This window comes from Hyposmocoma kahamanoa, unplaced genomic scaffold (genome assembly GCF_003589595.1).
Source record: "Hyposmocoma kahamanoa isolate Upper Pololo Valley unplaced genomic scaffold, ASM358959v1 63, whole genome shotgun sequence".
Taxonomy (NCBI): domain Eukaryota; kingdom Metazoa; phylum Arthropoda; class Insecta; order Lepidoptera; family Cosmopterigidae; genus Hyposmocoma; species Hyposmocoma kahamanoa.
The window spans coordinates 1,835,656-1,850,778 of record NW_020653851.1 but is presented as its reverse complement, the minus strand read 5'-3'; the positions used below and the strand labels follow the sequence as shown (position 1 = coordinate 1,850,778).

At 35.4% G+C, this 15,123-nt stretch overlaps 1 protein-coding gene across 1 annotated transcript in view; it reads left to right on the top strand.

Moving 5' to 3' along the window:
* The window catches only part of LOC113229908, a 19,533-nt gene extending 13,401 nt beyond the window's left edge, over positions 1 to 6,132 (top strand). Inside the window, exons 6-11 of the mRNA XM_026463600.1 lie at positions 4 to 181; positions 2,080 to 2,197; positions 2,968 to 3,018; positions 3,586 to 3,733; positions 4,300 to 4,470; positions 5,232 to 6,132. Coding sequence (XP_026319385.1) covers positions 4 to 181; positions 2,080 to 2,197; positions 2,968 to 3,018; positions 3,586 to 3,733; positions 4,300 to 4,470; positions 5,232 to 5,459 — 894 coding nt within the window. The 3' untranslated portion in view covers positions 5,460 to 6,132. The remainder of the gene's footprint in view (positions 1 to 3; positions 182 to 2,079; positions 2,198 to 2,967; positions 3,019 to 3,585; positions 3,734 to 4,299; positions 4,471 to 5,231) is intronic.
* Positions 6,133 to 15,123: the final 8,991 nt, after the last annotated feature.

Genomic DNA, 15,123 nt, shown 5'->3' with positions numbered 1-15,123 from the left:
CAGTCGATATGTCTACAGGAAGGTTTCTACGTGCAGAAGCGTCTCGATGACTACTTCCCGACGATAGCGAAGATCCACGAAACAACCATACCCCCTTCCCACTGGCAACCGGTGTACGTTGTCATGTTCAATCCCGTGGACTGCCAGCCTCTCTCCGCGGTCGATATAATTCGCAACCCGCGTAAGTTCAATCCACTTAGTTCCGTATAATATGAACTTTTGGGTGCAGCCCACCCTTAAAACTCACTGCAATGTAAATGCATAATAACACATACATGAAGGAAACACGATAGTAGCGGGCTTTACACAGACACTATCGTGCACTCTAACATACGCCAGTTTCACGTGGTGTATCCCGCGCTATTAGCCTTTACACGGACGCTCTTTCCGTTGTAACAAAAACGAACACAAGTAATAGCGCGCGAAAGAGCGTTAGCTTAAAATTTCTAACAAGTAATCACGCACGATTGCACGCGCAGGTTTTCCCGTGCGCAACCCTGTACGTCCCAGGGGGCCTACAACAACCTCTTAAAACAATATTACTTTAACCTTACATTGACTTTTCGTATCATAACGCGCTTAAAGTAAGCTTATTTGTAAGCTTAGTTGTAGGCAGCTTTGTGACTACTATTACTACTATGACGCGACTTTGACATTAAAGTAATATTGCTCTTATGTCAAATTTAGCAGTCTTAAAATAGTTACACGGATGCAAAGGAAAAAATATTATTTTCAGTTTTATTATCTTAATATTGATTCGTAATGATTAAAAGTTAAATTGAACTTATATATTTCTTCAATATTTTGTTTATTTTTTATTTAATAGCACATAGGAAATAATTTCTCGTAAAATAAAAGTACTCGATGTTTATTTCGTAAAGTTATGACAGCGCCATCTATATGCTCCTTGGCGAAACTAACAGTTGATACTAGACTATGGTTCCGAATTCACAAAGTGACTATCAAGACTCAGCTTGTTTTATTTATTTTTAGTTAAAATTCTCTGAATGTAAATAATATTAAGTACTTTAACATTATACTACGATAACACGATTCGGAACATCAAAAAAGAAAGAGATGGCATTATACAGTTCATATAGCGTTATTTCTTTCCTACCTTTAGTAAGGAATAGACAATATTGGAAAATCATTCGTTCTTTCAGTCACTTTAGCAATAGTACATTACTTGGTTGATAGGTTTGTCATGGTACGAAAATGAGTAATATTACAATAAGCCTACTTTATGCTTACATTGAAATAAGATTGTTTTTGGAAATGTTATGGTAGGCCCCCTGACACGCGTGAGTGACTGTGAGGGAGTTATTGCATAACCGGAAGCCGTCAGTCGCAATTCCGCCCAATTGGCGAGTTCATGCTCCCAAGCGGTCGCGTGTTATGCGCTCTTTCAGCGAAACCTGCCGGCCAACTACACCATTGTATTTTTCTATGGTGAAGTGTTACGCAGTTATTGTGACTAGTGTGACAGCGGACATTATAAAGTATTCATACCATGTCACGGACTTTCATTTACATCGGCACCTCCCCAAGACTCTTATATTCAATTATTACGCTATAGCAATTTTGCGTCTCACTAGCGCCACATAGCGGCTACAAGATCATATTGCATACTTTTACCATATTGCAAACATTGACTTGCATCAGCACTTTAATCATTTTGACATTTCACCATATTGCAAGTTTTGATGTTGGGCCATATTGCGGACTTTGACATTGACCATATTGCAAATTTTGACATCGAGTTGGGTGTTATTGCAGATTTTGACATTTGACCATATTGCAGACTTTAACATGTAACCATATTGCAGATTAACATTTCAATAAAAACATGGCTGACATTTATGGTATATAAAACAATATTTTTTTCAAATATGTCAAATAAGTCAGGCATGAAAATAGGGTTCGTAAAGGACCCGAAATGTTGGTTTCTTTGAAAAAAGTAAAATACGCCATTTAGATTAAAAAAAATAGTTGTTCAGTATCCATCGTCATTGTCATTATATCAGTGTCCAACAATTACTTACTAATTTGTTAGTCTGATTATTTTCTTATATATCTCAGATAAGGTATCAACGTCGAACATTAAACTGATAACATCGGCGTCAGTGTTTCTGCCCAAGGTCGAGGATGTCAACCTGCGCACCTATCTACTAAAGCTGAAGATGTGGTTTGGAGATCCGTTAGTTATCTCCGCAACATTATCTTGAAATAAAATTTATAGCTAGGGGATTCCACAGATAGCAGGTGTTCGCGTGTTCTTGCGCTTCATCTTATTAGCAAAATCCTATACCAAAACGTAGTCGGGACACCTTATAGGCGTCACGTCTTTAGATTCAATATAAATTACAAAGAACTTAAAAAGTGGGAAAGCGAGAAAGCATAACCGCCTTTTCGTATTCAGATTCCCAAAATTATATTTAAATAAAATAACGTTCCTATATTTCAGAAGCTGTTTGGTCGAATAAAATTTCGTAACGTATGGTTATACATTGAGGTTTCTTTGCAGAAGTCCTTATGTCATTAATTAATACATGTTAAGTAGCAAATGTAGGTAGGTACTCAGCAACACTAAACCTTCGGAGGTTCCTATTGCCGATCATTTACGAACCAGAAATGAAGTTGAAATACCAAAATTACGTTTACATTCACGACTAGAACCAGGGAGTAGAGATACTTAAAATATGTACTCATAACCTTGAAGTACATGTAAGTACTTTCTATTGCATTTAGAGGCTAAGTTTTTGTAGGCACATGCGACTTATCAAGTCTTGCTGTTAGGGTAAGAGTGTCGTTTAGGCCGTAGTCCGCCACGCTGGTCCAATACAGGTTGGGGACTTAACATGTTTTCCGAAAGTTGTGAAACCCATGGTGTCTGCTTGAGAGGCGGTACGTGAAACTATTTCCACGACTTCTTCATGATATCATAAAAAAAATTTCATTGCATTTCAGAACACAATCAATGCTTGACCTTGGAGCTGAAGACTCAATATATGATGTCAGGTAAGATTAAGCATGAGATCTACGTAGACTAGAAACTTTGTGAGCCTGAACCAGTTATTCCTATATACTAGTGCGTTCCTGTTTTGAAGATTAAGAATGCTAGTGAAGTTACAAGCTCATAGGACTTGTCAACTTATGTCTCAGGGTGACGAGTACATTCGCAGTGCTCCTCAGATCTCTGCGTTTCAAAGCAGCTTTTAGTGAAACTACAACTGTTTGGTTTCGTACTTTGATATAAAAAACAAGGCGAGGATCGGAATTGGATTTGTCAGCAATAATATTGTTCACAGAGATGTTGGCACGCAAAGAAAACCACTTCGGACCAGAATCTAGCACGTTCATGAGCTAGTATATTTATTAGGCGATCAAAACAAACCAATGGGGTGGTGGGGTGGTGGCGTGACAAACACGTGTAGGTAGTACGTGTCTTTTTCTTTTGATCGTCCTAAAACATCAGGAGACTATTAGTACGTAATATTATAATAACACAGTAATTAATACACAAATGCTTATTTGAATAATCATAACAACACAAGCAATAAAAAAAAAATATATACGCTATCTTAGATACCGCGAGATGTGCACAGAAGTATCGTCAGCTCTGAAGGAGCGCGCGCAGCTGCTGGCTGAGTACGTATGCGAAGTAATGAGTGGTCGATCACAGAACAGAGATTGCTCCGTGTCCGGTGTTAACTTGCACTTAGCCGATTTGATGGTGAGAATTCACTTCTTGTTTAAATATTACCTATGTAGGTACTTCTGCCTTTGCCATGAATTTCGAGAGAATGATCATTTCGATACCTCCAATGAACACTACATACGCCAACTTTCGTTTTTGGCCAGAATCTGTTATTTTTGTAAACAGCCATATTTATTTACTAATATTATGCTCTCCGAAATTTGTGAAAAAAATAACAAAGAAACGAAATAAAAACAGAACAGTTACAAAAATTAAGTTCAAGTATCGTTTTGAGATCGATTGTGCGATTAATCGATCTCAGACCGACATCTCTAGTTGATCTATGAATACACGAAGTTGCGCTCTAATGCGCTCCGTCAGGTGTGCATCGTTTTTAAAGCGCCCCATAAGTTAGCAAACATGTTTGCTAACATGATAGCCAATGAATATGGCTCTTAACTATTTAACACTTACTAATAGATCAAGTAATATATACACTTGTGAGTTGTAATGTAGTAGAAACTATTAAAACTAGCTGGCCCTGCTCCTTGAGCAAATATATAGTAGAAGAAGAAATTATAAAACCGTATCTGCCTCGACAGACGTATTTGAACACGCCCGTATTGGGCCTGGGCTGGATTCAAGTGGGGGGCGCACTCGAGCGAGCGCTGCTGTACAAGGTATTGGCTGACCGCATCGGTCTGCCCTGCTCGTTCTACAGAGCGGCCGGCGCTCACGCTTGGTGTGAAGTCGCTGTACCTGATTTGCCTATTGTAAGATCTTCGTATAAATGCTCCACTGATAATCAAACTTCATTCCGTTTGCGCCATCAAACAAACGCTTTAAATAAATTTTTGTTGATAAAAATCCGTAGGCTACGAATGGTTTGACGTAACCGTCTATATAGCAGAGACCGTGAGTGGGTATGAATCCAGACTGGCATCTTTAAGTTTCTCGGAGTTCATTTTAGGAAGGATGATGGCCGATGCAACATGGAGGCATGCCCTAACCTTACACTGGCATGTCCACAAGCTTCACATGGCACATTTTAAAACACATAAAACTTAGATTTTGAATGTATTCCTCGATTTTCATTTAAGGCAGTGGAATTTTATATATTTAATAATAAAAACTACTTTTTCTAATCATTAACTGCCTAATAATCGAACAAACCTATAGAATTACCACAGTTTAACCAATTACTTAATAATGTAAATAAATATAAATAATAAATAACCAATTACTATTTACTGCCTCCGTGGCCGAACGGTTACCGTGCCGGGCTGCCACGCAGAGGTCCAGGCCGGGAGAAATATTTGTATGGCCTACATTTATTTCTCTCGTGAGTTTGGGTGTAATTTGTGGTTGTCTAGTGTGTCCATGGCACCCGCGACACAGGGTTTCCCTAGTGCGGGGCTATGTTGAGTGTGTGTGTTATTATTAGATTACGTTGTGGCTATGGCATATGTAGGCATAGGCATGTGTAGCTATGTCCGAAATAAAATGATAAATCAAATGTATTTTCATTGACTAGAAGCAGCTAGAAGAAGAAGAAGACAATATTCCCCTATACCCATCAGGTTTGCTTCGAGTGAATTATGTAGTAGACCTCACATTACAGCAAGGCAAGCTGTTCCCAGTGGGCAGCGTGGAGGCCCGAAGGATATGCGGCCCGAAAGGTGCGCCGTTGTACGTCGCACGACGCCCGCGTAACTGTAACTGTTTGTCTAAGAATTCCAAACTCAGTGTCAAAGACAAATAATGCACATCCAGTTTCTTCACCTATTCCAACATGATAGCCCAATTGAGTAGGATAAATGAATTCATTTTTCCTTTTTGTATCTTTCTTTCTAAGTGATTTAATTTGTATATATGTGGGTATCTATTTTATTAATATTGTATTTTCTGTCAACCTTAGTTCGACAATAAAAGCTAGTCTCATATTGGGTGGTTTCACTATGTACCATTGAAATAATGTTATGGTTTAAGTAAAAAGTGCGTGTTGCTATGACGATTAATAGTGCAAAGGATATGAGCAGCAATAAAAATATAAGAATTTAACGTGCATCTGCATCGGTCTACACCGATGGTCAACATACATCACACGTTTGAAAGCGTGGTTTATGATCAATGACATCAAACTAGCCTAACAATCTAAATAAGTACTTATTAATTATTAATTTATTATTGACGTTTGCTATCATAATAAACCGGAACAGAAATCAATGTATAATATTGAAAAGCTGGTAGAAGAACATCTTTCGTCCAAAAAGTCTGTCTTTGCAAAGATATTTCGATCGTGTAAATAACAAGAAAATACAATATTAATAGATACTCACATACCTATATATCAGTTCTGAAATGTTTAGTTTTATTGTTTTATTGTTTAGAGTTTGTGTTTCGTATTATTATGTACTTTTTGTTATACTTTTGTTTTAGTTAGTATTGATAAATATAATTTTTAAACAAGTGAGATGAAGTATTTTATCCTATAGTTATTTAGAAATTATTTGAAGTCGTTATACAGGCTCCGTAAATTGTGGTTTTATAGCTATTTATCATCAGATCGTGATGTGATACAATTTCAACGCATTTTTTATTATCTAGACAAGCCGGTTTTTTTTATTTATCCCGACTAGTTTTCCCGATCAAGTGGGATAGAGTCTTTTTAAGTCAAAGTCAAAGTCAAAGTCAAAGATTATTTATTCCATAGGTAAAATAAATTTACACTTGAAAACGTCACATTTAAGCTACTGCTCGTTCACTACGCTGACCTCCCTGAGAAGAACGAGCAAGAAACTCTAGGGATTGCTCTTTTCAAATAAACTTAAATGCTATGGAATACACTTTGAATCAAATTTGTGTGGATTCTGGAGCCATGTCGTCTTTCCATACATCTTTATCTAACACGTAGTCTTCAATTTTGTAATATGATTTTTCGATCAACATATTTTTAATGTAGTTTTTAAACTTAGGAAATGATAAACTTAATATATGCTCCGGAATCTTATTGTAAAAACGTATACAGTTCCCCATAAAAGAGTTGTTTACCTTGGTTAAACGAAATCGTGGTACCATGAGTTTGGATTTAGCTCTAAGGTTAATATTATGGATATCTTCTTTCTTATTGAAATTATGTATATTTTTACGGGCATATAAAATATTTGAGTAAATGTACTGCGATGCCACAGTCATGATACCAGTCTCCTTAAACTTTTCTCTGAGAGATACCCGAGAGCCTAGACGGTACACAGAACGAATCGCTCGTTTTTGCAATACAAATATGGTTTGAATATCTGCCGCTTTACCCCACATGAGAATCCCGTAGGACATTATACTATGGAAGTAACTAAAGTAAACTAGTCTAGCAGTACTAACATCGGTAAGCTCACGTATTCTGCGGACTGCGTATGCAGCGGAGCTTAATCTGCTGGCCAGGGACGATATATGTGGAAACCACTGAAGTTTACTATCTAAGGTCACTCCCAAGAAGACTGCTTTATTAACAAGGTCTAACTTTTCTCCGTTTATTTCTATGCTTGGACTAGTCGATTTTACGTTAGGTAATTCAAATTTAACACATTTTGTCTTCTTGGCATTAAGCAATAAATTATTAGCATTAAACCAATAAACTACCTTAGAGAGGGTATCATTAATACGGTCATGGTTAATGTCATGTCTGTCTGTTTTAAAAATCATGGATGTGTCATCAGCAAACAACACTATTTCGCAATGGTCCTTAACAAAGAATGGCAGATCATTAATATAAATCAGAAATAAGAAAGGTCCAAGTATTGAGCCCTGCGGAACACCCATTTTTACTGGAGAACCCAAAGAAGTTACTCCATTTATGTCTACTTTCTGAATTCTACCGTTGAGATATGACGAGACAAGTTTCGACGCCTTGCCATTTACACCGTAATGTTCCAGCTTCCTAATAAGAGTATTATGATCAACGCAATCAAATGCCTTTGAGAGGTCACAGAAAACACCAATAGCGTTCTGGGACCTTTCCCAAGCATCAAAGATGTGTTTTAGTAACGCTACCCCCGCATCGCTAGTCGATCTACCACTAGTAAACCCGTATTGTTCACTATGAAAAATATGATTCCTATCGAAAAAGGACAGTAATTGAGTTAGCATAACCTTTTCGAATATTTTACTTAAAGCTGGTAAAATTGAAATGGGCCTATAGTTGCTAGGATCAACTTTCCTACCGCTTTTGAATAAGGGAATAACCTTGCTGTATTTCATTAAATCGGGAAAAATACCTTCGTCAACGCACCTATTGAAAGCTACAGCTAACTGTTGGGAAATGAGATTAATAACTGAGTCTATAACTTTAGTTGATATGCCCCAGAGATCTTCAGTTTTTTTAACATGTATTGACTTAAAAGCTTTTATGATGTCTTGTGGATTAACATGACGAAAATTAAATAAACTGCCACAAACGTTAACATTTTCCTTTAGGAGATCAATAGCAAGTGAAGGGGAGGAATTTAATGATTTTGTAGTGTTCACAGCAATTTCCGAAAAGAACGATTCAAAAGCTTGGGCTACTTTATCTTTAGATTTTATAAGTTTGCTGTCTAATTCTAAAACTATATCTCTATCGTGTAGTTTAACCCTGCCTGACTCTTTATTTATTATGCTCCAAGTAGTTTTAGATTTATTTATCGATTGTCTAATTTTGTCGCTGTGAAACTTAACCTTAGCAGCTACACAAACTTTTTTAAATATTTTCGAATAAATTCTAACATATTCTATAAAATTGGAATTATTATTATAAGTTTTCATAGCATATAGCTCATACAAACGAGACCTACTCTTATGAATACCTACTGTTGCCCAGTCGTTGAATTTAGTCTCTCTATGGAAAGTTAATGTTTTCGATTTAAATATATTGTCAAATTCATTTTTAATTAAACCAAATATCGTGTTATATAAAGTATTTGGATCCTCCGGTATATGGGATAGGGAATTTAAACTATTGCCGATATTATTTTGAAATCTAATTATTCGTTCTGTGGTAATCGGTCTGCAGAGAAATTGGTCTACCTTCTTGCTCATTTTACAATTAAAAGAAGCCAATTGGCCACTATGGTCGGATCTTAAGCAATTAATTATTGATTTAGACACTGCGTCTGTGTTACAAAAGATGTTATCAATACAAGTAGAAGAGGAGGCAGTAATGCGAGTTGGTTCTAAAAAAAGATTAATCAAGTTAAAACTTTGAAATAAATTAATGAGTCTTACAGAAGTAGAACAGTTTTCCAACAGGTTTACATTGAAATCTCCACATATTACTACGTTTTTTTTGGTTGGAAAAATCCGCTTTAAACTGTCTTCCATAATTAATTCAAACTCGTTAAAATTAGCATTTATTTTATTCAAAGTGCTTTCAAATGCTGACGAAGATCTATTTTTGCTTTACTAACTTGTATGGTATAAGATTTTATTTTACTTACATTAAGAGTCTATACTAACTTCAAATGGCTTTATCGAGTTCTTACGTTTTCGCGATTGTTACACATAGAAAATGAAACTATTTTTCCGGATTTAAATCGCGTATATTTGTTTTTTCAAACAAACCGACGTTTCCCATGGTCACGATTGACTGAGGTGGTCTAATATTGATACAAACCACCCTATTTTTTCACTATAGTTACAATAGTTATTAATTAAATACCTTATTTTTAATTTTACAAAGAAACATTCCAATTTATGCTACATTAAGTTTTACAAATTATTTTATTGAATGAATTTTTATTAAGTTCAATTTATTATTAATTAATAATAGAAATTAGAATAAACTAAAACATATTAATTAGTACTGCAGTCTTATGTCTGTCTGGAATTACGACCATAATGGCAAGCACTTGAGTACGATTTCTAGTGCTTTGAATCATACTCAAGTCCTGACTCTGACTTGAGTATTGAGTAGAGTTCTAGAATACGACCATAAGTATAGTAAAAAAAATAATATGTTGTAAGTTATAAACACAAAGATCGAATACCAAGAAAAATTACATAAATCTGGACAGGACCTGCGTCTGTATGTCGAACTAGAGTCACCGCTCTACAAAACCAACTGCGTCGAACGACGAATTTCTCTATACGTTTGTTACAAATGTTTTGTATTGGGTTTTTCCGTTTTTTATCGTCGACTTATGTAAACTACTTACTAGTTAAAACCAGCTGAATATTTGCCAAAGGGTATACTTACGTTTTTGCTGCGAAACGGAAAACAGTTCTAACCTTTTTCACTGCCAGGTCCCAATACACGACTGAGACTTATGTGGGGCAAGAACGTATTGGTTTTTAGTTAAACCAGTTGCAACCAGTAACAAATATTCGAGCCACCAAAACTGCACTTTTCGCGTGGACAAACTTTGATCAAGTACCCAATCTCCCAAAAAAAGGGTAATTATAATATTCTCAATAATTTTAGTCAGTGCTTCTAATAGTGAATATCATACATGGAATTGTTTTTCGTAATAGTGTATCGACACACCAGCAAAATTGAAAATCAGGACATCAACATTTTTTATTAATTATTATTGTATAATAAACATTCTGAAATTCTTGCCCTAAACTCATTTTACGTCTAACTAAACTATAAAAAATAAGTTATTATATTTCTTTACACCAGGATTCCCAGCCTAGACACGCAAAATTTATGCATGAGATATTCACCCCGTAACCCACATGACGCGGGTTCTGTTTCTGTTAAATTAAAAGATTTTTTTTTGAGTTCGAAATAAAAATTAATTAATTTCTAAATAAAAAATTAATAATTTTGTGGTAGCAAAATAAAAATACTGGTTTTTGTTTAGTAAAAGGAGTCGAAGCTTCAAAATCTCGAGCACCCCAGAAAAGTGGCCTGCTTACGCACTTTTTAATTTGGCTTCATCTTCACTGTTCCTTCTTCGGCCAACTAGAAAATCCGGAACACTCCATCCTTATTTCTTTGATATAACACCTATTCGCACGAAGCACTTTCCTTCCTTCTCCCTAATGCAAAGGAATGAAGTCTATGTTTTGTGTCTTACTCAAGATTACAGTGAATAGGCATTTTTTAGACAAATGAGTATTATCGTCGGTCATACAATCAGATGAGATTGTAGCCAAGCGTATGTCTGTTATGTTAAAAAAAATTGGCTCTCCAGCAACATTGCCCAGCTACCTACCTATACGGTTTTTGTATCGTACAATAGTTTTTAACTTAGCGACCTACGTATTGCACGTGTATCTAAAATGCTCAGTTAAAGCTCGTGTCAATGCTTATATAGACATTTAACAACTCGGTCAGCCACAGATAAGCATTGAAATCTATATTGTACACTCTATTACTCAAAACATTAACTTACTTCATTCTTACTTACTTACTCAACTATTACTTCAACCCTTAGAGGATAGAAAAAAGGAACTTCAACCTTAGTCATTCAGAGGTCGAAACACTATGGAACTGTCATATACAAAGTACCTAAGCACAAGAAATAAATACCTAATTAAGGTAATTAAGGACTTTTGAAAGATTCCGGTTGATATACAAAGTTTGCCTTTCACGAGGTTTAAAACTATAGTGAAATAAAAACTTTATACTAAAGGTTATTATACAACTTCTGCGTACTTGGATGACAAAAATCCGTGGTAGCAACCCGTTTAGCTCATGGAGGTAGTCTCGATCTCTGATGTTTCAAAACAAAAAAAAAAATATATGTTGTAAATGTTGAATGTGTACAAATGTTATTTATAAAGAGCAACCCCTAGAGTTTCTTGCTCATTCTTCTCAGAGTAATCTGCCTTACGAATGAGCAGGAGAGTTTAACTAAAGTGACGCTTTTAACTGTGATTTTCTTACCCATGAAATAAAGATTTTTTCACTTTTTTCATTTTTATATAATTTTATTCTAGTTCAGTGTTCATATTAGATACGACACGTCACCATAGGAGCATAAGGACATATTAGTCTTTCCTCTTGCTCCTACCAGTGGGAGCATGAGGAAACGGCGGAAAAAACTTGAATAAATTTATTTGTATTGAGTAGGTTTTATAACCCTATAAATATAATATATAATATTGAGTAGGTTTTATAACCCTATAAAACCTACTCAATACAAATAAATTTATTGCAATTACAATATAAATATTGCAATTACAATATAAAATAACTCAATACAAATAATTATTACAATTATCTCAAGTGGCCAGAACACATGAGTAAAGCCAGAGTCCCACTGACAAAAAGGTTCCATATTAAATAAAGGAGTGAATGCAGTTTACTTTTATGTTTATCTAATGCACCTAGGTGATTTAAGTTTTAAAAAAGTATACTTAATGCACTTAGGTGAACAATTCAGGTGAAATAAGTTAACGCACCCCAATTCTTCTATTCAGCTAATATTATTATATAGGTTAGCGTAAGAGGTGAATGTTGCTTCTCAGTTAAAAACTCGGCGACGTGAATCCCTGTAGAGACATGTACAGTAGGATCATAAAATTATTACATAACACCCGCCACATACAAGGACACAGCGATTTAGCTTGCTTCACTATGTGCATTTATTATAATCGAAGAACTCCTGCAAAATATAAAGTGTTCGACAGCAAAAATTCATTCATTGTTGACAAATAAGTTCCTTTTCAATATTTTTTATTGGGACTGGTATTTTATTGTAAATCTTTATTGCCATGTGGTGCGTAATTAAAGAAACAATCTGCAAACTTGTAAAAGAACCAATAATGTATTTCTTTTTATCTTGTTGAAAAAGAGGACTATATTTTAAATCTTATTTAATTATTAAATTACTATAGAATAGCTAGAAGACGTCTGAGTCCGGCCGGATCGAAGGCATTTTTTCTAAGAGGTCGATCTTTGTATTAATAATTATAAAAAAGTAGTGGAGTAATTTCACAAAAAAATTATTGAATATCAATTCAATATAATTTTATACAGTGAATAGCGACATCTCTACCCTGCTGGTAGCTGTAAAGGTATCTAATTGGGTGACGAAATACTTTCATAGATTTCTCATAGATGGTGCTACGGCTAAAAAATCGTTGAAAAACCAAATACAAAGACACTACAAAGTGTTTGATCTTTGTATTAATAATTATAACAAACTAGATAACTATATTTTCTTAAAAATTTACAAATTGCTAATAGTAGCTAGGGTCAAAAACTAGAAAATTGAGGTCTGCAACTTTCAGTTCCTCTTATATTCATCAATATTGTTATGCATGTTTTTTGCAGAACAAAAAGGTTGTGAGTATGGTGTGCTATTACCCCATAAAACAACACCTTAACTCAGGCAATCATATGCGTAAGCATAATATGCTGTCAAAACGGTTTTTCAATTTGTCATCATCATCAAACTTAAGAGTTATACGGCGGAGCCTCTACCAGTCACAGTCATCTCTCCTACAAGCCAGCTCCTTGAACTCCTTGTACGACACGACACCGGCCTTTTCCTTTATTTGGTCTATGTAACTACGCCTAGGTCCACCTCTTCCCGTCTTCCCCTAGATCTTTCCCTCCAAAATGGTCTTAAAGAAGCCGTCGTGTCGTTTCAAATGTCCAATCGTTTTCCCGCGTCTTTAGCATTCAGGATCGTTCTTTTCTCGTTAGCTATTCTCACTATTCAAATTTGTACACTTCTTTAATTCAAATAAACCCTAGGTGAATCATGCGTGCAGCCACCTACTATGACTTTCATTTCCAAGTTACGTACATTTGTGAATTATTAGTAGCACCTCTCGCTAACGGGAAAGGAAAAAATCAAATAAACCTGCACGCTGAAGAAAGTTAGCAGCCCGACAGCGGGGCAAACTTTGGCCTAAACCATCTCCTTAGAGGAACTGGAGGAACCCCGTTCCCAACAGTGGGACGTATATAATCTGTTGACGAATTAGGAAATGTATCAGTTTCAAAAACAGTTACAAACAGATAAACACTAATTGGTTTTAATACAATTAAATTAATTAACTTTATTAAAAATAAATTGTTATAAATAAATAATTGAAACAGAGATGAATATTTCGTAACGAGTGTTTTGAGAACAGTATATGAAATTCCACTTGTCCCGACCAGTGATGGCGTGGTAGGGAAGAGTGGAAAAAATTGTGCACTTGTCAAATTAAACACCTATTAAACAGGTGACAGGTTGAACGAGATAAATATTTAAAGATGTGTAGCCGATATATCGACCCCTCCTACGTAAAGTATCGTATGTCGAAATTGCCAAGTTTACAGAAAAGCATTTTAAAGTTCTCCGTTTTATTCGGCAAAGCTTGTTACTCAAATAGAGTGATCATCTAATACATCATCTAAACGATATCTAGGATTTTATAATACTCTATGTGAGTAACGAGCTTTGTCGAATAAAACTGAGAAATGCTAAAGTCACATGTTGTGCTTATTTCAGTGAATTCAGAATATTTAAAAGGCTCCTCTGTAAACTTGGCAATTTCGACATACGATACTTTACGTCGGAGGGGTCGATATTTTTACTATTATATATTATTTTTATTACATTATATATTTTATTATTTTTAAATATTTTTCTTTATGTAAAATACTGCCTCTAACATTTCGAAGCCTTATTTTCTCAAGCTCGTATCTTATAAAGAGTGATTCAGGAGATGGCAAAACTTCCTGTTTATTTTAAATTTCTTATCAAGGGTGTCAATTCTGGATGTATTACTTTAAGAATAGGTAAAAGTCAGTGTGAATATGAAGGAAATGTGATATGAAATCAGCCTGCAAAATTAGTACATACAATCCATTTTTTGCACTTTAGTAACTTTGTGCTTTAAGATACGAGTTTGAGAAATTAAGGCGACGATTTTGTAATACTCTGCCCAAGATCGAACAGGGAAAATTGAATTATTTTTATAATAATGGTACCCTTTAAGAAGGAAGGCTTGACACGCGGGAGTTTAATTTCCTACCGCTTAAGGAGATGCTATGTCGTTGCAACTGCTTTGTACTACATGTAAATCAGAACGACATGCCACACGGTGCGTTGAAACAGTGCGCGTAGACGGAACAGCTCGTGTGGCACCCAGTCCTTTGTAATCAACGCAATTGCGATGACGCAATGCCCGTGTGGCATTTCACTTAGCTGGTCTGTTTCATAGGGTAGCCCTGTGTGTACGTCTCCGTATATTCCAAAAATATTCTGTATTTATTGTAATAAGGATAATATCTCTAGCAATGGCGTGCTGTTCAATTCGGTGGGGTGGGGAAAAACAGCAAAACATCTAGTTACAAAACAAACGGAATCAAATTTCATCGGTAATGAAATATTCAAAATGTAATTTTGCTAATTTTCGTCCATTATAACAAAGCTCAAGTTAATTGGTGGAATTGAAATTGATTTGAGTGAAACAATTGACGACACCCGTCAAATGTTTCGAATTCG